Source organism: Manis pentadactyla, chromosome 14 (assembly GCF_030020395.1).
Source record: "Manis pentadactyla isolate mManPen7 chromosome 14, mManPen7.hap1, whole genome shotgun sequence".
Taxonomy (NCBI): domain Eukaryota; kingdom Metazoa; phylum Chordata; class Mammalia; order Pholidota; family Manidae; genus Manis; species Manis pentadactyla.
In genome coordinates, this window is record NC_080032.1 from 79,958,383 (window position 1) to 79,986,205 (window position 27,823).

Sequence of the window (27,823 nt, forward strand, 5' to 3'; positions counted from 1 at the left end):
CAATTGGCTTATTTATTACTTATTTGAAATATAATAATTTAAAGTTTCTTTAAAAAAAAACTGCCTTGGACAAATGTGCCACTCACGGTTTTTGGTAAAAACTGGAAGCTGACTCTACTTAGCTTAAGCAGCAGGGAAATGTATTAGCAAGGAATTGGGTAACTCAAAGAACGGCCAGAGAATCTGGTGGGCAACCAGAATGCCAGTGTCTACAAAACCAAGCCTTTGCACCATCTTCTTCCCCTGACTCACTGGAAAGAGCCTCTGTTTCCTTGCAGCACTCACAGCATATTTTTGCTATTGTGCAGTGGTCCCATCATAGTATAATTTGCCTTCTATGTTAACTGTGACCCTGTTAACCTGGTTACTCTAGTGCTGAGTAGCATGTCTGCTGTAGATGACCCCTCCCATCCTCTCAGTTGTCTGCCCTCTGGAAACCTTTGTCTCCTTCTTCAGCCTTCATGTCTAAGTTATATACCAAGTCCTGTTAATTTCGCCTCCCTCAAGTCTTTCCAGTAGATTTACTTCTTTCTGTCTCTCTATCTGCCACTTGGTTGAAGGTGACATCACCTTTCACCTGGATCACCACGGCAGCCCCTCGTTGATCTCCCTGCCTTTTCTGCAGTCAACCAGCAGGAGTGATCTTCCTAAATGCCAGCCTGAACGTCACACCCCTGCTTTGAACATTTCCATGGGTCCCTACAGTATTAGGGACAAAATCCAGATTCCTTCATTTGCTTTGTAAAGCTCTTCCTGGTGGGGCCTCTGTGGCCTTATCTCTACCTCCCATTTTCTGTTCTGGGCTCCAACAATCTCTGATTGCTTGCAGGCCCTCAATAAGCTTCTCTTTATTCCCTCCTTCACTCCCTTCCTCATTACCTAAGCTATCGGCCTTTCACATAGTATCTGCAGAATTTGGGTTCACTGCAACCTTGGTTTTTATCACACTGTATTGTAGTTATGATTATGTAGTTGTGATACTGGGAGGGTAGAGTTCTCAGGACTGGGCTCCCTTTTGGTTTCCTCAATGCCTAGCATAATGTCTGCCGCAGTATTGGAGCTCCGTAAATATCTGTTGAAGGACCAGTGCAGTATCTTAGTAAGGAAAGAAACTGTAGGCTTTGAGACCTTGCTCAGTAAATAATTTATAATCTAGTGGGAGTACAAATAGATAATTCCATGATATGGATTACCATAATTCATTTAATAGGTTTCCTTTTTTTGGCCATTTAGGTTATTTCCAATGCTCTATTATTGTAAGCAATGCTATAATAAACTTTCAAAATGAAATATATAAAACTGTTTGTATTTGTTTGGTTTTCACCTCCTTTATTAGCATGTAACCCCTGCAGAGGCAAAAACCATCCCCCTTTTGCCCATCATCATAGGCTGCCTTGCAAGGTACAGCACAGGAAACATGGTATTATTCAATAAATATTTGTGGAATTGCATTAACTAATATTACATCTTATTAGGACAAGGCATGAGCCATGTGATTCTGCCAATGATGGATTTCGAAGGGTGTCTCCCAATCTTTATCTTCAGGGATATGTTTGTTTCCTCTGTCGTTCCCTCATTGCTCTCCCCCAAATGCCTTTCTTTTCTGAGATCTGTAAAAGATTATGGGTATATTTTTACTATTGTTGGCATCTGGTTTAAGCCTTTAGTGGTTTTCAACTTGGGTCCAAAAATAGTTCTTGGCTTTACTTAGTATCTTTGACGGTTATATTTGAGGTTTCGCTCGTTGCCTTCTTACCCCACCCCCACAGTGCCCACCAGGCTATTATGAGAACAAATCTGTTAAAAGAAGAACTGGAGGAACTGAAAATTAGTATGAATGCTTCAGAGGAGCAGAAGACCACTATCCTAGCCCAGAACAAACAATTGGTAAGTCATCCACATACTTCGAAACTGGCACATAGTTGACGTAACTGGAATCCAGGCGGGCTTATTTGGAGGCAAAAATCAGAAATCAGTAGGCTGATAAATGAATTGTAATACTTTAGAAAAATAAAAGCAGGTAGGATTAAAAAATTTATTTGCCTATCCAACCAAGATAAAAATTCTTGGTAAATTAGTCATTTTCACAATGGTTCATGAAGATCTAGGGGATCTCTGGAAAGCCTCCTGAGGTTGATAGGTGAATTCATAAATACCTGATGCTAAAAACCATTTAAATTTTTAAAAGTCTCTGTCAAACTTTTACCTTGTTCTCAGTACTTCCTGATGATCCCTAAGAAGCTCCATAAATGAGTCCTTAAGCTAAATAAGCAGTCTTGTAATTTTCAGAGCAAAACATTATTTAGGCTAAGCTTTAACTCAACTGCCAGATAAATCACTTTTCTTGAGAACATTATTACCTAGAGCTTTAGCTGTAATCTTCAAAATCCTGATATTCTAGCACTGCAAACAATGGCGGGAGTCAGCTGAAAGTCATTCAAAATCATTTATTTTTAGGTCTGTAAGTCATCAGGAGACGTGGGCTCCCCGCCTGTGTCATTGTGACCCTTCTGCAGTCAACACAGCTTAGCTTTTGCCTCACTAGTAAAATGTGGGACAAGTCTCATGAGTGTCAGGGAACCCTGCAAGTCCCTATGAATATGTTTCAGGAAGGACTCAAGTAGGGACCACCAGGACACCATACAGAGAAACGGTCAAACTCCCACCCTTGGGAGTCACATTGCCAGCATTTAAGTTCTGACTCCAGGGATGTTCATACAATTTAAACAGTTGGCTGCTCACACCATCCATATAATCCCTTCAAGCCTCTGTGCCCTCATGTGTGACATGGGAATGAACTACAGTAGGGCTGGAGGGTTAAATGAGTTCATATATGTAAAGCATGAACTTACATATTTTACAATGTCTTCTTTCCTCTTATGGCTCAATAACATTAGCTGCTACTGCTAACAGGGCAGAGTCCTGTATATACAATCCTAATCTTTCACATTTTATAGTGTTTCATGATTTCAAAAGAATTGTTAATATTTCAGTTTAGTCATCATAGACATTCAATGAGGTAGAACAGAACTTGCTGTTCTTCATTTTAAAAAATTAAAAGAGTTATAGGTCAAGTCCAGAGATGTTTTGATTATTCTAAGTCAATTATCTAATTCATGGTGAAGCTAGACTTGAACCCAGGTCTTGTGATTCCAATTACGTAGTGTGTGTGTTCCTTTGTTCTTATACCATTGATATCCTAGCCTGAGATGTTTCCCCTTTTATTTCTATATTATAAAGGTAATATCTGTCCACTCTATAAAAATAAGGAAATGCATATTAAAAAAGAAAAAATAAAATCCCACAGAATCCTTCCCTTATCCTATCCACAAGATTTACCATTAACATTTTGGCATACATATACCCTGTCCCGGAATACTTTTTTCTTCTGATGGCTCTGAATTTGGGGCTCTTAATTATAAAATAGTTTTTGATATTCACATGCTCTCATAAGGTTGAATCAGGGAATATCCACAGCTTTAAGAAGAAAGCTTGTAGTCTGTGATTTCAAGTTGCTGTTTGAATAGATGTGTTCACACTACCTGTTATAAGTGGATGGTGGTAAAGTTGCAGGGAGAGAAGCCAGGCTGTTCCTTTTCTTTTTGTTGTCTTTCCCTTGCCAACCGCCGTAGTTAGATTAAGCCAAGGAGAAGAGTGGCTTCTCACAGATGCCAAAAAGCTGCCAGCCAAAGGCTTAACCCAGTGTTCAGGATATGTTCGGAGTAGGCTTGTTGCTGATGTCAATGCTAAATTTAAAGTTGATTAAGGAGAAGAATTTGAATAACCTTGGAGGTAAATATGTGGTACTTAATAAACTTCTTAAATACTTTTAAATTACTTTTCTCAATGAATCAGGAGACAGAAAACCGGGCCCTGATTCTTGAGATTCGGATTCTCCAAGAAGAGGTATGTTGACATCATTAAACATGAGCACAGATAAACATATTAAAATCATACAGTCATGGTCTGATCTGTGTGAAATAGAAATCATGTGACTATCGGTTTCTTGTGGGCCAAAGGCCAGGTTGCTTTATCAGATGACAAGGAAAGAAGAGTGGATAGGATTTTCAGGTCTGGACATAAATATGTTACCACCTTTATAATTATCTGTGGAAGAAATGGATTCAAGAAGTTCAGATTTAAGATGAAATTAACCTACCTAAAAAGAGGACAAATCAAGAAGGAAAATGTAGTCATTATCTAATAATTTTCCATTATTATCCCACAGAAGTAGGTGGCAAAAATCTTGAGTCTAAGACCCAGATCTTAAATTCACTGAAACGCTGACATTGAAAAAGCCATTTGTTGTTTCAGGTTTATACATATTCCCTACAGTTATTTTGGTGATTAAGATATTGCATGTGAAAACATTTGATTAGCCATAATATGCCTCATATATGTTAGGAAATATTAGTAAAATCTCTAAAAAAACAAATCCCGTGCAATCCATTTTTTAAGCAACAGAATTAAAGCATTGAAAGAGCAAGTAATAAAACTACTAGTAAGTTACTATTTTGGAGGTAACTCTCCAGAGGAACCTTTTGAATGTTAAGGATTAGGCACAGTTTTTTTATTTGGGCTTTATGTAAATTTATCAGGGGTATTTATTAAGCTCTGATGAATAGTCTGGGGAGTTATCCAAAATATGGGCCAAGTGGGCATTAAAAAAATTTCATAGTGGGTTAGAAAAGAAAATTAAAGGGGAGAAAAATCCTTTCATTAAATTCAGATGTATTACAGCTACAAGGCCAGGATTATGTGAAACTAGTTCTTTACAGTTAAGCTCCCAATGTAAGTTATTTTTCTCTACATATGTAGGATGACTGACTAGCATAAAAGAATTGTAGCAAGCCCGTTTAGAATTGAGATGGAAGGAGATTGAGAGCCCTTCTCATGAGGTAGTATTGCAATTAATGATTCACATTTGAAAAGGCATATACATATGTCACTGCTCACTGAGCTTCCTTTAGGAGGTAAAAATTGGATGCACGTGAAGAGTAACAGCATGAGGGTTTGAGTAGTTACTTTCATTCCTTTATGTATTTAACACATATTCGTTGGGAGACCTCTATGTGCTAGGCACTCTTCTAGATGCTGAGGATACAAGCTTAAGCAAAATAGCCCACATGGAGCTTGCATGTTAGATGGTGATAAGAGCCATGGTGGAAAGAAATGCAGAAAACAAAATTGCGGGGGAATGCAGCTTAAACCAGGGTGCTTAGGAAAAGTAGCATGGGAAGTTAGTCATTTGGTTACAACTGGCAAGGAGCTTTATCTGTGGCAGAGCGTTCCAGGCAGAGGAAACAGCGAGCTCTCAGTCCACACGCTGCAGCCTGTCTGCGAGGCCAGCGTGGCTGCAGCAGAAGGCACAGTGGCAAGAGCTGCAGGGCGGCAGGTGGAGGGTCTCATCTAGGCTCTGCATGGGCTCTGGCTGTCTGCAGAGTGAGACGGGAGCTGGAACAGTTTTGAGCAGAGGAGTAACGTGCTCCAGTTCCTGTTGTAACAAGACGACTCTGGCTGCTGGGTTTAGAATTATCAGTAGTGAGCAAGGGAAGAGGCAGGGAGACCAACCGTGAGAATAATCTAGGCCAAAGAGGATGGAGGCTTAGACTGAAGCAGTAACAGTAAACGTGGGGAGAAGTGGTCAGGTCAGCAAATGCTTTGTACTTTATCCAAAGGCATTTGTTATCTATTCAGGTAATGTGGAGGTTCTGGCTGTTTATAAATCTTAGTGAAATAAAAGAAAAGTCATCAGTTGAGAGGGAGGGTGATGGGGGAGGTATTAGAAGTTCAAGGAGAGAGAGGGGATGAAATAAGCCAGGAGTTGGTGAACTTTTTGTTAAGGGTCTGATAGCAAGTATTTTTAAGCTTGCCTGACTGAAAAGCCTATGTTGCAATCACTCAGTCTTGCCACTTTAGTGGGAAAGAAGCCATAAACAATACAAAACAACTGGGCACAGCTATGTTCTAATAAAACTTTATTCACAAAACCAAGTGGTCAGCCAGTGTTGGCCTGTGGGGGTGAGGTGGGGAAGCTGGTGTAGTTTGCAAAGGGGACTGAGTTCATAGCAAGGTAGAAGGATAAGTAGGGAGGGGTAGGATCAATGGATTACAGGCTCCAGGGGCAATTGAGGGTGTTGCTGCTCAAAGAAGCAATCTGAAAAGATGCGAAGTGCCAGTTGAAGAGTGAGCTGCTTGCAATTAAGAAAATGGAGAGGTCGTAGTTGCTGGTAAGGACGTATTTGAAGGTATGACAAGGGAATGAGTGGCCAAGGTGTAAGGGAAGATAAGAAGGGACTAGTAAGAGTGTTCCTGGATGGTCATGGGAAAGGGATCGTGGTATTTTTGGACAGAGTCTAAAGTTTCATCCCTTAGCTTAAAATGGATTTTGATGTTAATGATGAAAATACCACTTCCTAAAAAAGACTGTGATGTTCTCCTATTTTTTTTTGGTCTGCCTCTCAGAATACTATCTTATTTTATATTAGAATACTAAAAACATTACGGATATATACGAACTGGAAAAGAAGATTGAGGAGCTCTCTGAAACCGAGACAGAGCGCCAAGTAAGCTCTTCCCACATGCTGGTAAAATATTGTCTTCTGTCAAACCCTCTTATTCTATGAAGGGGTATAGAACTCATTGGCATGATAACCTTTGGTTATGAAGTTTGAAATTTGTATTCCTCAAGATGTCTGAATTATATAAAAGGCAGTTTCTGGTTTTTTTTTTTTTTTACCAACAGCTTTGCTGATATATAAATACACATGCCATAAATTCACTCAAAGTATAAAGGTCGGCGGTTTTGAGCATATTCAGAGAGTCATGCAACTGTCCCCAAATCAATTTTAAGACATTTTTATCATCCCCAAAGAAATCCCTTCAGCAGTTAATCCCCATTGCCCCCGAACCCTAGGCAAACACTAATCTACTTTCTATTTCTATAGATTTACCTATTCTGGACATTTCATATCAGTGGCATCATACATGTTATGTGAACTGTTGTGATTGGCTTCTGTCACTGACAATAATGTTTTCAAGGTTCATCCATGTTACAGCATGTATCAGTACTTCATTTCTGTTTGTTGCTGAACAGCATTTGATTGTATGTATGTACCACATTTTGTTCGTTCATCAGTTGATGGACATCTGGGCTGCTTCTGCTTTGAGTATTAAGAGTAATGCTGCCATGAGCTTTCATGTACAAGTTTCTGTGTGGGCATGTTTTCACTTTTCTTGCGTGATTACCTAGGAATGGAATTACTAGGTCAAATGATAACCCGTTTTTTAAATATTGTTTTATTGTAGTGGCAACTTCTAATTTAATAGTGTCTGATTTTGTGAATCCCCAAGTCAGGAAAAATTTCAGCTGTTGTACCTTCTTAATGCAGAAAATGAGGGGAAATGGGAAAATATCCTTGATGAATTAAGGAATGATAACTTACAGAAATGATTTCTATTCAGGTTGCGTCTAAAAGGCCAAAATTTAGTATGTATTTTTGCTATGTCTACCATATGTTCTTATCAGGAAACAGAAGGAATTCAGGAATTTATGTCATGCTTATTGATATTTTTAATGGCTTATTTGAGCAATGTTTTTTGTGGTAGTGTATGTCTGAAGTGATGTTTTTAAATTTCATATCTAATATGTGGAATTATCAAGTTTCCTAGGAAAAGGCCAGATTTCACATGTGTATATGTAATATGTATATTGTAGCAGTTATAATTTACACATTCAATTAATTTTATTCTAAGATGTCTTTGGAAAATGCAACTGTCGTAAACTAGTGGACAGAGCCAGAAGGCATGGGTTCAAATCCTGTCTTCCCAACTTAAAGGCTTTATAACCTCAAGCAAGTAGTCAGTCTTTTAAGTCTCAGTTTTCTCATCTGCTAAATGGGTGTGACATATTCTACCTGACCCACAAGCTTGTGGGAAATTCAAATGAGATGATTATGTCAAGATACCTTTAGAACTATAAAGAGATATCAAATATATATGATTATAACAATGATTGTACTTCTGACCATGATGATTATTTTTCTAGGTTTTCAGTTCAATCAATATACATATTTTATCAATTATAGTTAGAAGCCTCTGCCCACGAGCTTGCTTTTGGTTTGAATAAACAGATACATCCTCAGTATATTCACTGAACTAAAAGAAATCTTGAACATTTTAAAACTATGTCGTTAAGAGAGAAAAGTCTTCTTTCTGTCCACATGGAGTTCTGTGTCCATGCCCTGTCTAAATTTTCAATTTCACCAAAAATTGAAGACTCTCTATGCCTTCTTATATGAGGTGTGAAAGAGTCGGGAAGGCACTTGGCTGGGGCCAGAGACTTACACCCTAGTCAGTTCTGTCACTTACTGTGCGTGACATTGGGCAAGCCTCTGGGTAGTGCTGAGCCTCGATTTTCTCACTGGTAAAATGAGGACAATGACCTAGGCCTCTAAGGTTGTAAGAGGCAGACAGGAAAGTTCCTTATAAGGGGAGAAACACATGCATGTTAAAGGTGCTTCAGAAACACGTCTGCCTACTGCAATGACTTTGTGGCACTGTCCTTTACCAAGGCAGCCTCCCAGTGGACTTTCCAACATCTCTTTCTTTTCAGATGCAGTTACACACGTATGAGAACACTTTGCTTAATAAGGATGCAAGCTTGCAGAAGGTTGGTAATGTTCCCGCCATGGAGTCCTGCGGGATTGGCTAGCTCTTTCCAAATCACAAAGGAGATGGTTCTTTGTATAACTTCACTCTCAGTCAAATACGATTCTAAAGTTCTATCGCATGAATATTCTATATGTATCTGATATTCTATAAATGTACCTTTATCATACTTTATCATACACAAATATTCCTATGAGTGAAGAATACTGATTTCTCCAAGTGGGATAAATTTTACCATTTCCTCTCTAAACTCTGGTGTGTGAAACCATTTCTGCAGCATATTAGAGTGCCAGGTTACCAGTCTTTGGCTAGGTACTCGTGATGCAGTTTTAATTAATGGCAATACCAGTGTGCATGCAGTTCATTCATTTTAGGGATAAGGAAGAATATGTCCCCAAATTATTTTCTACCCTGTTTGATTGATGGATGGATAGGTAATGATCTACATATCCTTGTATCTGCTTACAAAGGATACTGACTACAGAGATGCTGGTCAGGTTTATGGCTTTAAGACAAGAAGGGCACAGCCTAAGCTAATTAACTTCCACATTCGAAGACAGGGAAGTGCAGAAAGAGCAATACTGCTTTTCCTTTCCCTGTGATGTTTCAAAGGCGTCATCCGTGGCATGTGGACATTGACCAGGATACTGAACATTGTACCAGCTTTATCTCTTCGTCATGGGTGCTCTGTCCCCATGTAGTGACACTGTGGCCGTGCTGGCTGCTCACTTTCTCCGTAACTCTGGGCTTTCCATCGCTTTGCACTCCTGCCCAGCATTTATAGGGTATTGACTGAGCACTTCCCATGTGCCAGGCACCATGCTAGACATGGCATAACATTATAGTCCAGACACTGACTGTACCCTCTGTTCTTGCAGTATAGAACCATGGTTTTAAAAGATACTGTTTAAACTAGATAAAATTAGATGCCTTAATTATTTATTAGGCATTTCAGGTAGACTGATTTTTTTCTTAAATGTATTGTGATAATAAATACAACTGTGGCTTGGACTTAAGAATTGTCCTTCAGGGTTTGATCCCATTGGATCAAGCAAACAGAACATAATGATATGTTAGATATAGATATACATTTAGATAACTAGTTTAAGATAGCTGCCTTGCTGTCCCATACTTTTTATTTGGTTTTTATCCCTAACACAGACTGGTTCAGTTTTTCTGTATGAGATTGGTAGGATCCAATCAATCTAATGAGATTACCGTCTTTGGGCATTTACAGTTCTTCTGTGGCTCAGACTGATAATCCAACAAATATGATTTGGTGGGCTCCTACATTTATTTGCTATTTTCTCTCCTACTTTCAGAAGGATTTAAGTATAGAAGAACTTAAGTCAACCATCGTAGAGTACAGGAACGTTATAGAGGTATGCCATCAACAGCTCATAGCGTGCAAGGTGGGATTGTTGAAATGCATATGTAAATCCTCCACTAGGGTAACATGTATGACAAATTTATGTGATTCCAGAATTTACGAGGGGATAAAAACAAACTGGTTCAGGAGTTGCAGCGCCTGCAGCAGGAGCTCCTTGTGTAAGTACAGAGCGAGCGCACACCGGCCCTCTCCCGCACGCCTTTGCCCTGCGTCATTGGCCTCCTGAGCTCCAGGCAGTTCCTCATGCCATGTCCTTTTCTTGTGCACCTTTGTAAGTGACATTTTCCCTGCTTTGCTCCCAGAGAACTCCTTCACGACTTTTCCACGACCCTCCCTTACTTTTCTCTGACCTTGAGTAGCATAATTCTTTGGAATGCATGCACAGCAGGCTGTTGCTAGCTCTTTCCTAACCCACATAATCCTGTATCATAATCATTTATTTCTGCATATGTGAAATATGCTCGTCCAGGAGTCCACAGGAGCCACTCAGATAACAAAAATGAGTAAGGTCAATGGGTAACTGCACACACTTACAGGACCAGAGTGACAAATGGGAAGAGTTGTTACCTAGATAAAGGCAGAGGGGGCCGATCTGCTGAGCTCCAGCTAATTGTTGCATCAACAATAAATAGATGGGCCCAGGGTTGCTACATCTTTTCATTTTTTTCAGAAAAGCCAGACATTTAGATTTTTAGTGGAATTTTCTAAATCTTAACCATTGACTCTAATTCTTAAAAAAAAAAAAAAAAAGGAAAAGGTGTGGACAATTTGTTTGCAACCACCTAGAGTCACTAATCTGTGTTTCTCCTGGAGGGCAGAGACTCTGTCTTGTTTCTCTGTATTGCTAAGTACCTTACACAATCCTTGGCACATGTGACTGCTTCCTGACTGGTGGCAAACCCTGTTCTGGTGACTTAGAATATAATGGTGGCAGGACACCTAACGGAACTGACTATTATTTTTTTCCCCCAAGAAAAGGGATCCAGTTGAATGTTAGTGGAGAACGTAATAGCATCATCTCTGAAGGAGAAAAATCCCTGCACTGTGAACTCATTCTTGCTCAGTCTGCAGAGGTAGGTAATTATCATCAAATGGAAATCTTAAAAAATTACCACCACATGGGACAACTTACTATTAAGTGAAGGCCTGTAGCTTCCTGACAAGGAACCATGGCGTTTTTGAGGGTTTTAGAATCCAAGTCTAACTAGTCTCTTAGCCCGGAAGAATGGACCTTTTTCAAGTTACAGCTGAAAAATATCATCAGGCTCAAGGATGGGTTTGTGGAGTGTGCCTCCAGTGAATCTGGATTTTAGAAAGGTCTATATTCTTGACATTTTTCATGATAAATGACCTTCACTGATCACTGGCCTGGGGTCCTAAACGTCGCAGTAGAGATCCATGAAAAATTTTTCAGTATTTCCACAAATCCCCAAAGTAAATACATCTATCCAAACCAAAGATACTCAGAAACAACACAAAATGTCTTTACTACAGGACGTAATTGTACCAACCCAATTTAGTGCCACTGATTAATACAGTCTGAACAGAAATGAGCATTTTTATAGGTTTTTGGTTCAATTTAAAATGACAAAATGAGTTATTTTTAAAACCTCTCAGTCTTGTAGGCAGACCCAATTATTTACAACATGGGAGGAAACAAGCAGAAACCTTCCTGGGCACACAGTGTTGGGGCCCCTCCATACCATCTTCCCTCCTGTGTCCTGCCCAGCTTTGCATTTGTTATGCCAGGCAGTGCTTTCTTAGCAAATTGCTTTCTTTTTGCCACTTTGACGGGCTCTCCATGTCTGTGGATGATGGGTATGTCAGAACTTCCCTCCCGTTGACAGCTGTGATATGACCTTGAAAGGAGAGGAAGAATGTCTTTGGGGCAAACACTGTAGGAATTTCTGCCACGGATGCAGGGACGACATATGTCGCCATCCTCTGAAGCTGTCTGAGGCAGCCTTGGACATTCTGCTGAGGGCTGTGCTTTCCTGATATTCTGTTTCAAGTACTCATCATTTTACGGTGTTTCTGAAATCAAGCCAAACTGCCAGACTGAGTGAAGCAAAGTCCTCTGGGATAATAATGATGTCAAGATGCCAGCCGTAAAGTTCTATCCTACTAGACAGGGGTTACACAGCTGGTGACGTGCTGGCTCTGAGGCTTACCCCGCTGATGGATGAAGAAGTTTGCCTTCTAATTGGAATCTGGAAATGACAGCTCTCGGACCTTTCTCTAGTGGACAGCAAAAGGAAAGACAAATGTGGTACTGTCATATCTCAAATATGACAGGGGCAGGGACTTTGAGATGAGTGTAAAGAATATGCCTTGTGAAACATCATCTGAGAGTGTCTTCTATGAACGAAAGGGAGCAAAAGAAACCAGTCTGTCTACAGTGGGATTTATTGGCAACCCCTCACAAAGTTGTTGTTTTCTGTGAATTTGTTCACCTTCCCCTATTTTCATAAAATTAGAACCATACCGGTTGATATTACCCATAGAAATATTATCTGTTGGATAAATGATTTTCCTTACAAATGAATAAATGGTAAGTTGAAGCCATCCCAGAGAGAAAATAGAAACAGCTTTTTGAGGATGTCCCCCTTTTTGATGGGAGCAATCACACTGACCCATGGGCATCGTTTTCATAAAATAAAACTAAAGCATGTTCTTTATTAGAATGACAGAGTTGTGGACATTTTGGTAATTGTTTCAGAACAATGAGACTGAATGTCAGGGCAGTTCAATCAGCTTGTCATCTCTGGACACGATGATGGACCAAGGAATGCTGCTGTTACTGAGAGACCTTGAACAAAAGGGAGTGGAATTCACAGCTATGCTTCAGGAGCTGGTATGGTGCAATGTGTGCATATCATGGTGTTTCATTGGCTAGGAATGTCTGCAGATAACTGGCCTATATAGCCTGTTTCCTGAGGACATGTCTGTGTATTTTTTGAGACCCAAATAAATCCTACTATGAAGATATTTTTCTCAAACCTTCCTGCAGTTAGTTTTCTAGTGTGGGTCAGTCAGGACTAATGGGTTGGCCATTGGATACAGATTGCTTGCGACTCTTTTTTCCATCTTCATACTCAGAGGGCTGAAGACATATCTGTTGAACAGCTTCTTTCTAGCCAATGGCTTACCTCTTTTCCATTTTGAGTTTTGACTGGACACTCTAGAGAAAGCAGAGAACATCTTCATTTGGTATTTCCAGTCCCTTTCACAGTCCTAGTGTGTAGTATGTAGCATTTAGTTCTACAAATGAAAAATCCATGAAATTGCTTGTTTCCTTCTGTTTGAGAGGCGAATGAAAATAGATAGGTTCTGGAAAATGATTCTGTCTGTTAATGTTCAGCATAGACAGAGCACCTGATGAGAGTTACTATCTACACATGGCAACATCCTGGGATAAAGGAAAATCACTGGGTGGCATTAGATGAGAAAGAACTCTTTCCATTCTAGTCTTCCTGAATTACCTACACAGAGGACTCTGGTCTAAATTATTTCTTACATAATAGCGTATGCTTTTCACCTGAATTCCTAGTTGAAGATGTGGAACTCTTTTCCAGCATGAAGAAGTTTCTGAAGTTGAAACCTTCATTTATAACCATTTAAAGAGGGTAACAAATACAGAAATTACTGCGGAAGAAAAGCGGAAGAACATGCTTATTGTAAGTTTCTATATTTTTTTATTTTCTGGTTTTTTCTTGTTTTCTTAACCCAGGTAATACTTCTATGCGGTGCTGTTTCTAAGACCTTCCTGTAATGTTCAGCTGTCTTGGTCTGATGTGCACAGAGTGTGTGGGGATGGGCGTGAGTGTGCATACGTGGATCAGCCAATGTGGGGTGAGGATAAGTGTGTGTGAGGGTGAGGAAAGAAAGTGAGTGTGAGGGAATGCGCTGTGTGTTGGAGAGACAAAGAATAAATAAGACAATGAAAAAATGCATTTAAATTCTTGTAAGAGCTGGCTAATCTGTTTGTATTTTCCCCACTTTGATAGAATGATTATTGTGCAAAAGAATCTTATTCCTGAGACTCTGGCAGGTTCATTACGCCAGAAATTAACACAATTTTGGAAAAATGGAAACTTCTTAGGTAACTGTTCCCGGTTGTTAGATAGGAAGCATATGAAAAGAGTCTCTTTAATTTTTCCATCAGTTATCTCTACTTCTTGACTACCAGGCAGTTACCTAACCTCTATCAGCCCCTAAGATAAGCTAGAGCAAGAAGTAAATTCTGAAAACTCTGGAATATTAATTTCAACCCCTTTGCCAAACCATTTTTAAGTCGCTTTTGCATATGCTAATCAACATTTTATTTTATTCTTAAATCGTTTTTTATTTAGTGATTTTATTGCATTTTTCTTGTCCCATCCTGTTCTGAAGCAATTGTGCTGATTGTTGAAGTTGTCAGGGACCCTCTGATCTCAGGAAAAAAAAAAAAGCTCCAATGTAGACACATGATAGGTACCTAATATGTACTTACATTGAGATAATCAACCTGAGGTTATAAATATTTGGGCAATTGAGAATTGGTATCTGCTCAATTAGAATTTTAGGGTCTAATAAGAATAAGTACTATTGAGCTTGGAATGGCCACAGCATTTTATATTGCTTCTCTGTTTATCTATATTTAACACAGAAACAGTGAGTCTGTTTGTGACTTTTCTTGTAGGAATTCAAATGTATCATGGAAGAAAAGCAAACCCTTTGTATACCAATGCTGAACAACTTGGGAAAGCACAGAGAATCTCTTGATAAACAGCTTGTCAAATTGACAGAGATTTTGAAGAGATTCAGGCTGGAATATTTTTCTTTCAGAAAAGAATTTCTTTCCAGGTGATGATCATTTATATATTAGAAACCCATGCTTTCTGTACATGACACATTTTTGATTGTGCCATGACATCCAGTTTACTTTTTTTGAGTTGTGCACATTGATTTCAAATAATGCTTTTTTAGGGAAGACATTTCATCTGAAAATTTTGAACTGTAAAATAATGTGAAATTATATATTAAAAATTGCAAATAGTGGACTTTACAATCTGTGAAAATCAGACTAGTGACTCATTTTCCTTAGAGAAGGAATTTGGAATGACAGAATATAGAATTCTTTTAACTACAAAGGGCCTTAGAGATCATTTAATAAAACCTTTTAATTTTACAGGGGACTGAAGCATAAGGATGTAAAGTGAATTGATCAAGATCTGAGAGTTATTAATGGCAAATCTATGAATCTGTTAGTGGAGGAACTTGATGCTGGGTCTATTGGCTCCTACCCCACTGGCTTCATGTTCCCCATGCCTCACACTGGGGACTAATCAATTAAATTTAAAGTAAAATAAGTCATAGGGAACAGAGGACTCTAAGTGTAAAGTGACTTACCATCTTATCCTTCCTCTTAGCGTAATTCTTATGATTTGGGGGAAATTCTTAGTATCTGTATACTCTATAAATGGCATACTAAACGAGATCAATCATATATATTTTGTTAATCACTGTTTATATAGCTGCTTGTAGTATTCTAAGCATTCCCTTAAGAAATGCTTTTTGAATGAATGAATAAACACGGGTGTATACTGAATTTGAGTGAAGTTAATAAAGTCAAGACCAAGGTTACTTAAAGAAAATAGCTGAAGAAAGTATTCTACTCCCCCCAAATAAGGAAACTAGATAGCAGAGACAGGTTAATGCCACAAAGAACTCTCAAGAGAGTGCCTTTCTGCCTTCCCTAAGAAGCTCAGAGCCCAGACTTCCCCAGAGGGGTAAAGGTGTGGGTTAAGTGGATATGCAAGTTCCTAACACAGATACACCTCCACAAAAGGGAGCGTTGAAATTATTCTATTTAGCAACCAAGAACTATTTGGAGAGAGACCTACACTGGAGTCATCTCTAGGTGAATCTTCTATAGTATCGTATGAGACATACAAGCAGCCCAGTTACATAATAGTAGGTGCAATTTGTCAAGCACTCACTTTGTTGGGTGTAAGGCTAAGAATACGTATATCTCTAGGGAGGTTTAATAACTTATCTGAGGTCACCAGGTGGGATTAAGGGATAGCAGGACTCATACCTAGATATGTTCAACTTCAGAATCCATCTTCTTTCAACTATTTATCCCCCACCATTTACTTGTTAAAATCTGATCTAATACTCATTTTTAAAAATTCTGGGAACCTATCATTGGGCAAAATACTACTTACAATGTAAGGATGGTAGCTTCTGCCTTCTAGACATCATTTAAAACAGACAAAACCATATAGAGGTTACACACACAGTGATTTGTGTATGGTTTTTAACCATGAATAAGAAAATGAGTGGTGTGTTTTACGGGCATGAGAGACACTATGTTTAGATGAGATAGGATTTATTTATTAAAGGGAAACTTTGAGTGGCTGTTTGCTGAGGAGGAGAAGGCTTCCATTCTGGTTCAAGATACGTAGACTCCAGCACTGAGGAGTGGAAACGAGTGAGTGAGGGAAGGGGAGGCAGTGGAAAAGAAAACACAAAGCTCTTGGAGAAAAGCATGTCATCATTTGTACAATATCCAAGTTTCAGCAATTTGTCAGGCTTTTTTCTTTTCTATAAGGGGATTATAAAAATGAGGCAGAAATACCTGCCTCCATGAAACTAGTATCTATGAAGGGGCACAGAAAGTGGACATCTAAACATATAATTACATAGGGTCAAGGAGTGATAAATGATAGGAAAGAGGTTAAAGCAGGATAGAAACCCAAGAATGACAGGGGGCAAGAGGACCTAATTTTAGAAAGAATGGCCAGGAGAGACCTGTCTGAGGAGCAATAAGTTGCACGGGTAGCTGAATGAAGTGAGAGAGGGAGCTATGTGACGATCTAGGGAGTGTTGCAGGCAAAAGAAAGAGCTGTTGCAAAGACCCTGAGGTTGTAAGGAGCTTGGTATGTTTGAACAGCAGCAAGAGGCCAGCATAGCTGGGGTGGAGTAGTACTGGGCAGTGGTAGGAGATGAGGTCAGAGAGATCAGTATGGGTCAGGGCTATCACTTGCAGTTTGTTTTCAGGAATTGAGATTTTATTCTGGGTGGCTGGGGAGTTATAAGAGAATTACAAGCAGAGTAGTAATATGACTTGTGTTTTGAAAGATATTCTGGCTGCTGGGTAGAGAATTGTCTATAAAGGATGAGAGTGAAAGCAGTGGGGCTAGTGAGAGGAGTTTTTTCAATAAGATAACCAATTAGAGATCCCAAAATCAATATACTGGGCTATGACCCATTAAAAAAAAATAAGTATGAGTCCATTGCATATAGTAAGTGTAAATGTTTTATGAAATTTTCCTGCCAGCTTAAACAGCAATATGAAAGTATATTAAAGTAGAACATCTTCTAGTAAAGGCAAATATATGGACAAATACAGAATACTATAATGCTATAACAGTGATGGGTAAGTCAATTTTAGGATAAAAGTCAAAAAATAAAAGTATTATAAATAGGACTATGAAAATATGTTAATATAGCAATATGTAAATTGTGACCTAAATAACAAAGTAGGGGATGAAATAAAAATGCTGTTTTTTGTATCTGCTTGAAGTTATCAACTTGAAATGGACTGCTATAATGATATTTTATGTAAGTCCTGTGATAACCACAAAGAAAGTACCTCGAGAAGACACATTAAAGGTATCAAAACATATCAATACAAAAAAAGAAAATGAAACACAAAGGAACATGGGAAGAGATGACAAAAGGGACAAAAGAACAAGATGGAAAACAACAAAATGGCATCAGTAAGTCCCCCCATCAATAATTACTTTTAAAAATTCCCCAATTGAAAGATATGGAATGGCTGGATGGATTTAAAAAACAAGACCCAACTATATGCTGTCTATAATATATGTCATTATTCTCTTATAGAGACTTGCTTTAGATTTAAGAACACACATAGGCTGAAAGTGAAGGGATGGAAAGACATTCCATTCAAAAGCTAACCAAAAGAGAGCAGGGTGGCTATATGTACATCAGATGAAATAGACTTAAGTCAAACTGTCACAAGAGACAAGGACATTATATTGATAAAAGGATCAATTCACCAGGAAGATATCACAATTACATATATATACCCAACATCAGGGTACCTAAATATATAAAGCAAGCATTGACAGAACAGAAACAATAGATGGCAATATAATAATAGGAGGAGACCTCAATACCCTACTTTCAATAATGGTTAGAACATTGACACATAAGATCAATAAGAAACAGCACACTTGAACAATACTATAGACCAAATGGACCTAACAAGATAAATGCAAATGAAAACAACATATCAAAACCTATGGCATGCAGCAAGTCATACTAAGAGGGGAGTTAGCAGTGATAAATGCTTAGACTAAACAAAAAAAATCTCAAACAACCTAGCTTTACACCTCAAAAAACTAGAAAAAGAAGAACAAAGTTAGCACGAGGAAGGAAATAATGAAAATTAGCGATAAAATAAACAAGATAGAGAATAGAAAAACTATTTAAAAATTTTAAAAGTTGATGAAACTAAAAGTTGGTTATTTGAAAAGATAAAATTGACAGACCTTTAGCTAGACTAAGAGAAAGAGAAGATTCAAAATCAGAAATGAAAGAAGAGATCTTACAACTAATACCACACACACACACAAAAGGATCAATTATATACCCACTGGTTGGACAGCCTTGAAGAAATGGATAAATTCCTAGAAACATTCAACCTCCCAAGACTGAATCAGGAAGAAACAGAAAATCTGAATGCACCAACAACTAGTGAGGAGATCGAAGCAGTTTAAAAATCTCTCAACAGAGAAAAATCCAGAACCAGATGGCTCTGCTGGTGAATTCTACCAAACATCTAGAGAAGATGCATAACAATCCTTCAGAAAATTTTTGAAAAACCTGAAGAGGAGGGACCACTTCCTAATTCATTTTGAGATCAGCATTATCTTGACAAGAAAACCAAAGGCACTACAGGAAAAGAAAACTATAGGCCAATAACCCTGAGGAATATAAATGCAAAATTCCTCAACCAAATACTAGCAAATTACTTTCAACATCACATTAAAGCAGTCATACACTATGACAAAGTGAGATTTAGCTCTGGGATGCAAGGATGTCTCAACATACACAAATAAATTAATGTGATACACCACATTAACAGAATGAAGAATATCACATGATCATCTAAACTGATACAAAGAAGCATTCCACAAGATTCAACACACAAATATTCAAAAAACTAGAAATAGAAGGAAACTATCTCAACATAATGAAGGCCATATATTAAAAGTCCACAGCTAGCATACTCAATGGTGAAAGACTGAAAGTTCTTCCTCTAATATCAGGAACAAGGCAAGCATGCACACTCTCGCCATTTCTATGCAACATGGCACTTGAAGTCTTAGAACAATTAAGTGAAAACAACAAATAAAAGGCATCCGCCCTGGAAAAGAAATAAAATCATCTCTGTTTGCAGATGACATGATCTTAAATATAGAAAACCCTTGACTCCACAAAAAGCTGTTAGAACTAATGAACTCAGCAAAGTTACAGTGTACAAAAATCAGTGGTATTTTTATACACGAACACTGAACTATCTGAAAGGAAACTGAGAAGAAAAAATCCCATTCAAAATAACATTCAAAAGAATAAAATACTTCAGAAGAAACTGAGAAAATTTGTATACTGAAAGGTATAAAATATCACTGAAAGAAATGAAAGAAGTTGCAAATAAATGGAAAGATACCTTCTGTTCATGGTTTGTAGGACTTGATATTGTTAAAATATCCATAGCACCCAAAGTGATCTACAGATTCTGTAAAACTACTTAAAAGAAAATTTGGCAAAAACTTCACAACATTGGTCTTGGCAATGATTTCTTGTATATGATACCAAAAGCACGAGCTGCAAAAGAAAAGATAGCCAAGTGGGTCTATGTCAGACTAAAAAGCTTTTGCACAACAAAGGAATTAACAAGAGTAAAACGGTAAACTTTGGAAAGGAGAAAATATTTTCAAACCATGTATCTGGCAAAACGTTAATATTAATAAGAAATACCTACATCTCAATAACAAAACAAAAATCAATTTAAAAATTAGCAAAGCACGTGAATAGACATTTTTTCCAAAGTAGACATACAGTTGGTCAACAGGTACACGAAAAGATGCTCAACATCACTGATCATCAAGGAAATGCAAATAAAACCACAGTGAGTCATTCACAGTGATGAATGAATCATACCTGTTAGGAAGGCTATTTTTAAAAAAATGAAAGGTAAAAGACACCAAGTGTTGACAAGGATGTAGAGAAATTGAAACCCTTGCATACTCTTGGTGGGAATATAAAATAGTGCAATTGCTATTGAAATCAGTATAGAGGTTCCTCCAAAAATGAATGATCTAGTAATCCCACTTGTGAGAATATAATCCAAAATAATTTAGAATAAAATCTCAAAGAGTTATCTGCACATCCAGGTTCACTGCAGCATTATTCACAATAGCCAAGATGTGGGAACAACCTACGTGTTCATCAGTGGATGAATGAATGAATAAAGGATATTTTTCAGCCTTAAGAGAGAAGGAAATTTTGCCACATGTGACAACATGGATGAATCATCTTGGGGACATTATGCTAAGTGAATTAAGTCACAGAAGGCCAACTACTTTATACTTACACTTGTATGAAGTATCTAAAATAGATTCACAGAATGGTAGTTTCCAGGGTCTAGAGAGGGGGAAATGGGGAGTTGCAATTCAGTGGATACAGAATTTCAGTTTTGCAAGAGGAATGAGTTCTAGAGATGTGCTGTACAGCATTGTGCCTGTAGTTAACAATACTGTATTGTACATTTAAACGTGTTAAGACGGTAGTAGATCTCATGTTAAATGTTCTTACCACAATTTTTAAAAAGTTAAAAACTGACCATAACCTATTGAACAATGATCAGTAGAATCTGTGTTTAGGTAGTTTTTATTTTTGTTGAGGGTTTTGTTTGCTGGTTTGCCATGATGGCAAAGCAGTCTATGAGACCATACCTTGTCTCTCCTGTGGGCCTTCTGGTATCAGGCTAGATTTATGCCATGTTACAGTGGGCTCCTGACTATGTATAACATCTGAGAGGCACACAGAAGGCCTACACCTGACCCTGTCTTCCTCTCTACTTCAAAACTCCCAGCTAGAGAGAGTTTTGTCAACCCCTTAAGCTAGATCTTTATTGACGTCCAGTTTCCAGATAGTCATCTGATGTGCTAATACATAGTAGAGTTTAATCTCATCACCTAACAGAGAGTGGATGCGGTCAGATCCAGGGCTAGGGGCAGATCCAAAAGAGAGTTACCATAACACTAAGATTGGGGGTGAGGAAGAAGGAAAGGGGAAAGGCCTCGGAGAAGAGAGGCATGGAGTGGAAATATGAAGAGCTAGCTTTCGTCTGAGCTTGGGAAGCAGCACTTCCTGTACCCGGCACACATTTGTGCCATGATTGACAAATCAAAGCTCAAAGAGAAAGGCTAAGGTCATGAAACAAGCCCTTAATTCTTTTCTTTCTTTCCCTTCCCTCCCTTTTACTTTCTTTCCTTTTCTGAAAAATCTAGCTGTGATGTGTAAATACTGCACCTGTCACGTTCGCCTCCTGGTAGCCCCATCCTCTAATCAACTAGTGACTAATGTTAATAAGTATGAGGAATGTAGCTTGAAACCGAATATTCCAGAGTAAAATAGGAAACTGAATGTCCTTAGTGGTAAAGGGAGGGTATCAGGCTAAGTGGTCAATAGGATTGCTTTAATTAAAATTCTGTATTTGTGAGGCATTTATATTATTTTCTTAGTATCACTTTGTCCTCTGATCTCTAAAGAAGTGCCTTAAATTTGCATTTGTCACAACTTCCTAGGGGTGGCTTTTCATTGAAATGTCACTGACAGCTTGTGGTTTGGACTTTTTTTTTTTTTTTAACTCCAGGAAGAAACAAATAGAAGCCATTAAAAAACTGCAAGAAGATACTGTCAGTCATGAAGCCATCCTCAGGAAGAAGGCTCAAGAAGCCAGCCAATGGCTGAAGGACACAGAGGATCAGGTAGGGTGGCCTTTCATTCACTACATTATATTCAGGGGAAGTCTCCTCAGATGTCCTAAAACCATGAAATAAAAATGGAGGCGGAACAAAAAAAAAACAAAACAAAGAGGAACTGCGAAGTTCAGTCCCTCGCGCCCAGCAGTGAGCGGAGGAAGTAAGGGGGGAGTTGTAAAAGAGGTGGTGTCAACAGTCTGCTGATGAAAGAGGCAACTTGACGTATCAGGACTTTTACCAGTGTAGAAATAGCTCAGGCATATGAAGCCCATGCAAACACAGAATTGCAGAAGTGCAGTAGAGGCTTATCACTTCCCTGAGAAGAAAAGCACATTTTCAGTTTCAAGTGCATAATAAGAGTGAGCGCTCAATTACTTTCCTTCCCGGACACGCTGCTCAAGTCTGGTATTAACTGTGCAAACCCAGGTTGAAGATCACGATCAGGCAGCCCACTCTGCCAGGGAGAAAGCTGAGTCTCGGCTGCATAAATTAGAGGGAGCAATTTTGGAACAACGGACTCTCCGGGCTGTAAATACCGAATTAGTGAACACTTGCCAGACACTTGAACAGAAGACACGAAAACGGACAAGTGAGTAGCACATATTCATTAAGTCCCAGTTCAGCCCACTCTGGGGTGGCGCCGGAGGACTACAGCCATTTTTCTAGGCGACAGCTGTTGTGTTAGTACTGCATTTATGACAACGGAGGGATTCCAGAAGGCAGTATTACAGGCATTTCAGGGAGGTTTGCCTAGTGGCTAGGGAGATTGATTTAACCATTCACTTTCCCTTTTGGTTATTTATCATAAATTGAATTTCTTTAGAAATGAAATAAAACTTTCTCAATATCAGTAAAAGTAAATAAGGGGAAAAAAATCTTATACACATGGATATTTAAACTTGCCAATTGTTTACATAGTCTAGCCTGATTTTATTAGCTAGTTCGTGCCCATCACATGGTGGAAAAAGCCTTGCTTCTCTATTTGTTTTTAAATAGCAATTTTAGAGTTGGGCAAAATATGGATGAATTCAATATGTGTCAAAATATTAAATATGTGTGAAAATTCTTTTTAAATTTTATTGTGTTCTTTACATATGTATGTTTGCTTTAAAAAAGCATATTTGTCATTTTTGTGCACTACCTAATGGATGTGTTTGTTAAGGATTTAGGTGAGAAGATTGTCTCAGTACAGATGTCAGATTATTTATAAGCTTATTTTAAAAAAACGTAGTTTGACCCCATGAAAGCTTTTTTTTTCTTTTGACCATTTATCACACAACTGCTTTTATTCAGCCGGTTTTGTTCTAGCAATATAAATATTCTTTTTATAGAAAGTTGTTGGTTCACGTAATAACTAAATAGAAACTTAAGGTAAGCTAGAGATGGAAATTTCCAGGTTGTGTCTGTTTTGGGTTCACTGTATCCTTTCTACTGTTATGTGAGAAAGATGTTTCAGAGTGTAAAAGAATTAGCTGGCTCTCAAATAGCAGTGGTTTATTCACTATTTTATTATTATTTTAAACCTTGCAGAGGTTGCTAGTTTTCAATAGCTCTGAGTATCAGTTTACTTTGCTTAACTCTGTCAGACAACATATGCATGCTTTTAATTACATAATATGTATGTTATTTTATGATTGCTTGGAGGGCAGTGAAGGTTCCCTGTGATTGGAAGTGTTCATACTGAGACATGAATAATAAGGTATTCCAAATTTGATTTATGGCATGTTTGCTTTAGATACTGTGCTTAGAGGACTGGTCTTTTGGCCCAGTCATATTTATCTTTTGATTAAATCAATATTATATCACCGCCCCCCATAGTTTTATAAAAATAAGAATTTGTCTGCTCTCCCAACCCCCCATGATTTCCTTGAGGTTCCTTCTTGGAAGAGTCAAATTTTGAAACTTATCCCCAAATGTACATTCTTGATATTATGAACTTATTATTGTCCCAGTTTCTCCTTAGGGTAATTGGTCAAAATATGACTAAAAATAGAGTATGAATGCTGTGCTGGGTTGAATGCATGTATTTTTTCTGTCTGGATAAAGTAAATTGCATGCCTCTTTGTCTGGAGTTGTTCATAAAATGCCCAGTTTATGAACTCTGTTACTTGTTTATATCTTTTGCTGCTCAGAGAAAGTATACACTCAAGATTTTGCCCTTAAGATCATTTGCTTATGGAGCTCTTTCTAATAATGCCTTTACAAACCAACCTTTGCAAGAAGAGGGAAATTAAGGCAGCACGTATTTTTGAAATGTTCTGTACAGCAGATTTTCCACTGGAAGTGGAAGTCAGAAAGCTTCTTAGAGCTAGAGTAAGCATCCAACTTACTAAGGTGAATCTAATGTACATGAAACGTAGACTAGCTTGCTGTTCAATGAATAAATGTCAGTGAGGTAGAAGAGCTGCCACACCAGCACGTTCTTGCACTTTCCACCATGACCCCTGCCACCACATGCTGTTTGAATTCTGAGTCAGGAAACAAAAATCTCAATCTATTTAGATCTGAAACTTTCTGGTTAGCTTAGTACAGTCACCAGGCATTTAAGGCAATTGCTTTCTGCTGCATCTAAGAAAGTTTCATCAGCAAATTGTGTGGGATGCAACTGTTTTGTTCAAAGGTTCAGGTCAATGACAGACTGGAATTAGGAAGTTGTTAATGACATTTGATTAGAAATCCTCAATGTACTGTTGAGTCAACAGTATTGTTCAAATTTTCAGTTGCCACCAGGACTGGACTGATTTATGTGTACATACCTGCCTCCTTGAAATGTGCCATCAGAACTGCTAAATTTCTTGAACGGTTACTTATATATTTTCTCTCTCCTGCTTCCTCCCTTCATCTGTATTTTCATATGTTAATAGGAAGTATGGGATGTGTAAGCGGAGGTTTGCTTTAAAAAGGAAGTCAGAAAGCTTCTTAGAGCCAGGGTAAGCATCCGAGTTACTAGGGTGAATCTAATGTACATGAAACGTAGACTAGCTGATCAAATCAAAACTGTTACCCTTTTATTATTCATCCTCTTTTTGCCCATCTTACATGAAATATTTGCCGAGGCATTCATGTAGTAGCCCATCACGGACTTACCTTTAGAAATCATAATTCCTTGGCGAGCGAGCCTGAGAAGCTCTTGTATACGTAAGTCCTTATCTGAACATAGAACTGTATGAACTTTGTAGATTTGAGAACCTGGATGGTCTCACTGGAAACTCTTCCAGCTTGCTGGTCAAGGCTTGGAGGGCATGAGGGGTGCGGCAGAGAAAAGCCATATGGCTTTGAGGGCAGATGCAAGATGAGAGTCTCATGTACACCACAAGGGGGAAATGAGATAAGGAAGGGGGATTCAGGCAACTGAGGCATTGGAAGATCGGTGTTGGCGCGAGGACCACGGAGAAACCCAGGCTCAAATAGAGTTTGCTCACCAGCTCTGCTGGAAGGGGTCTGTGGTTTCCCCAGTGAAATATGCAGGTGTAGATGAAACAATCTAGGAGACAGTACAGCCCGATGATTAAGAGCATGGGATTTAAATTGAACAAACCCGTATTCTGATCCTCAGTCTACAAAAGAGGAACTGGATTAAGTTGGACAAATCGCTTTACCTCTCTGAGCCTGGGCATCTTCTTCCAACAAATGCAGTATCTGTTCATTCTCATGCTTGGCCATACTTGGTACTTTCTGTTCTGCCAGAACCTGTTTGTACGACGTGAATTACCTCATTCACAGTTCGCAAATGACATGTTCGTATAAGATGGAAGTTAAATCGTTTTATTCACAATTTTGTGAAGCCCTCTTTGGAAAGAGGGCTTGGATTGGTAGGAATAGAACTGTAACGTTCAGCAGGAAAGGAAAAAGCCTTCAGCGTGGCTGCTGACAGGCAGCATGAGCCCGTTCAGCTTTATTTTAAGAAAATCAAAAACAAGGGTCTGTACCTGGGACTCTCTCCGCAGAGGGGCGCAGCCCCGGCCTTGCAGGGCTCTCTAGCTTGTGGCCAATTTTTCTCCCTTCTGCGTTCAGGTTCCCAGTCCGGCTGCTTCAGAGTTCAACTTCCAACTGCATTTTCTTAGCGCCCCTCCGGGGCTGTGCCATTTAAAGGGACACCGGCATGTCTACTCTGCTGATTTTACGCATTTCTAGTTATCTGTGAGGCAGCCCTTAGTCATTTTAAGATGCTCGTCTCTGTGGTCAAGGTTATCTTCGTAGATATTAATAATTTAATAACTGTGAGTTAGTGCTCTAGTTACAATGTTGCTTCTACAGTTTCAGTGGTCTTCCTTACCCTGTTATTATTTGTTCTTGGGATCTTTTAATTCTTTTTTATTGATGCATAATTAACGTATTATAAAATGCTCAGATCTTAACCAGCTTGACAAATGCACCTCAAAACACAGGACTTTGGTAAGCCCAGTTCCCTTGTGCTATCTCCCAGCCACTCGCCATCCCCAACCTCCACCACCACAACGTGCAACCGCTGATCTGATTTCTGACATTGATGGGTTAGTTTAGCTTATTCTAGAATTGAGTTACACGGTATGTATTTGTGTGTGTCTGTCTGCTTTCCCCCAGCCTATTTATCTCTGTTCCTTTGGTATGCCCTTTTCACGGATGAGTCGTATTTCTTTGTATGAACATTCCACAAACTTGATGACCTTTTCTCCTATTTTTGGAAATATAAATTATTCACAGTTTGGGGTTGTTAGGAAGACAGCTGCAGTGAATATCCATGTATGGGTCTCTGTGGGGCTTTGAGATTTTATTTAAGCTAGGATAAATACTTAGGAGCAGAGTTAATTAGGTCGTAGTACAGTTTTAACTAACTGTTCAAGAAACTGCCCAACAGTTTCTCGTAGCGTCTGTAGTATTGCACACTCCCGCCAGCAATGTGTGGGAGTTCCAGGTGCTCCACAGCTATAGCATTTGTCGGTACCAACATTCTTCATTTTTGCCATCCTTCTGGGTATCTCATTGTGATTTTCATTTGATGTGCTGCTGGGCTATTCTCTACTTCTTTGTGAAATAGATACTTCTCTGTGAGCTTCACTAGGAAGTATCTGAGTCTTTTGTCCGTTGTTAAATTAGGATATTTGTCTTTTCATTATTGGGTTGTAGGATTTCTTTACAGAGATATGGCAGGGCCAACTATAAGCAGATAAAGAAAAATGCAAAGGTGCATGCAAATTAGGGTCTTTACAAATTTTTGATACAAGTCCCTTGACAGATGTACGTGTTATGAATTATTTTCCCCTTGTCTGTGATTTTCAATGAACCCTGATATTTTTAAGGCATGATTTTATAGAACATGAGGTAACACATAGATTGTGTTATAAAAGTCCATGCTCTGTAAGTGTCAGCTATCAGTAGTTGCTAACATTATTGCAGCTCTAATATTATGTTGATTTTCAACAGCAAAGGAATTTCAGGGCCTTGGCCTGAAAGCTTCAGTGCATAGTCACTTAGAAGGTTTGTTTTATCTCAGTTTCCTTCAAAGGCAATGTATCCAAGACACACAGTCCCATCCGGCATTGCAGATAGCAAGAGCAGGGGGTACAGTGGGCATTGTTTTACTTCCATGTGAAACCCAAATGTCCTGGAGACATGGCAGGGCCAACTATAAACAGATAAAGAAAAATGCAAAGGTGCATGCAAATTAGGGTCATAAACTGGCTGGTTTTGCCTTAGGAAACATACGGAAGTAGTTGCT

At 38.7% G+C, this 27,823-nt stretch overlaps 1 protein-coding gene across 1 annotated transcript in view; it reads left to right on the plus strand.

Moving 5' to 3' along the window:
* The window catches only part of IRAG2 (inositol 1,4,5-triphosphate receptor associated 2), an 80,754-nt gene that overhangs the window by 16,386 nt on the left and 36,545 nt on the right, over positions 1-27,823 (plus strand). Inside the window, 12 exon segments of the mRNA XM_057491290.1 lie at positions 1,770-1,887; positions 3,856-3,906; positions 6,489-6,566; positions 8,615-8,671; positions 9,993-10,052; positions 10,154-10,218; positions 11,034-11,133; positions 12,780-12,914; positions 13,636-13,737; positions 14,742-14,905; positions 22,017-22,131; positions 22,552-22,714. Of these exon segments, the coding sequence (XP_057347273.1) occupies positions 1,770-1,887; positions 3,856-3,906; positions 6,489-6,566; positions 8,615-8,671; positions 9,993-10,052; positions 10,154-10,218; positions 11,034-11,133; positions 12,780-12,914; positions 13,636-13,737; positions 14,742-14,905; positions 22,017-22,131; positions 22,552-22,714 (1,208 nt within the window).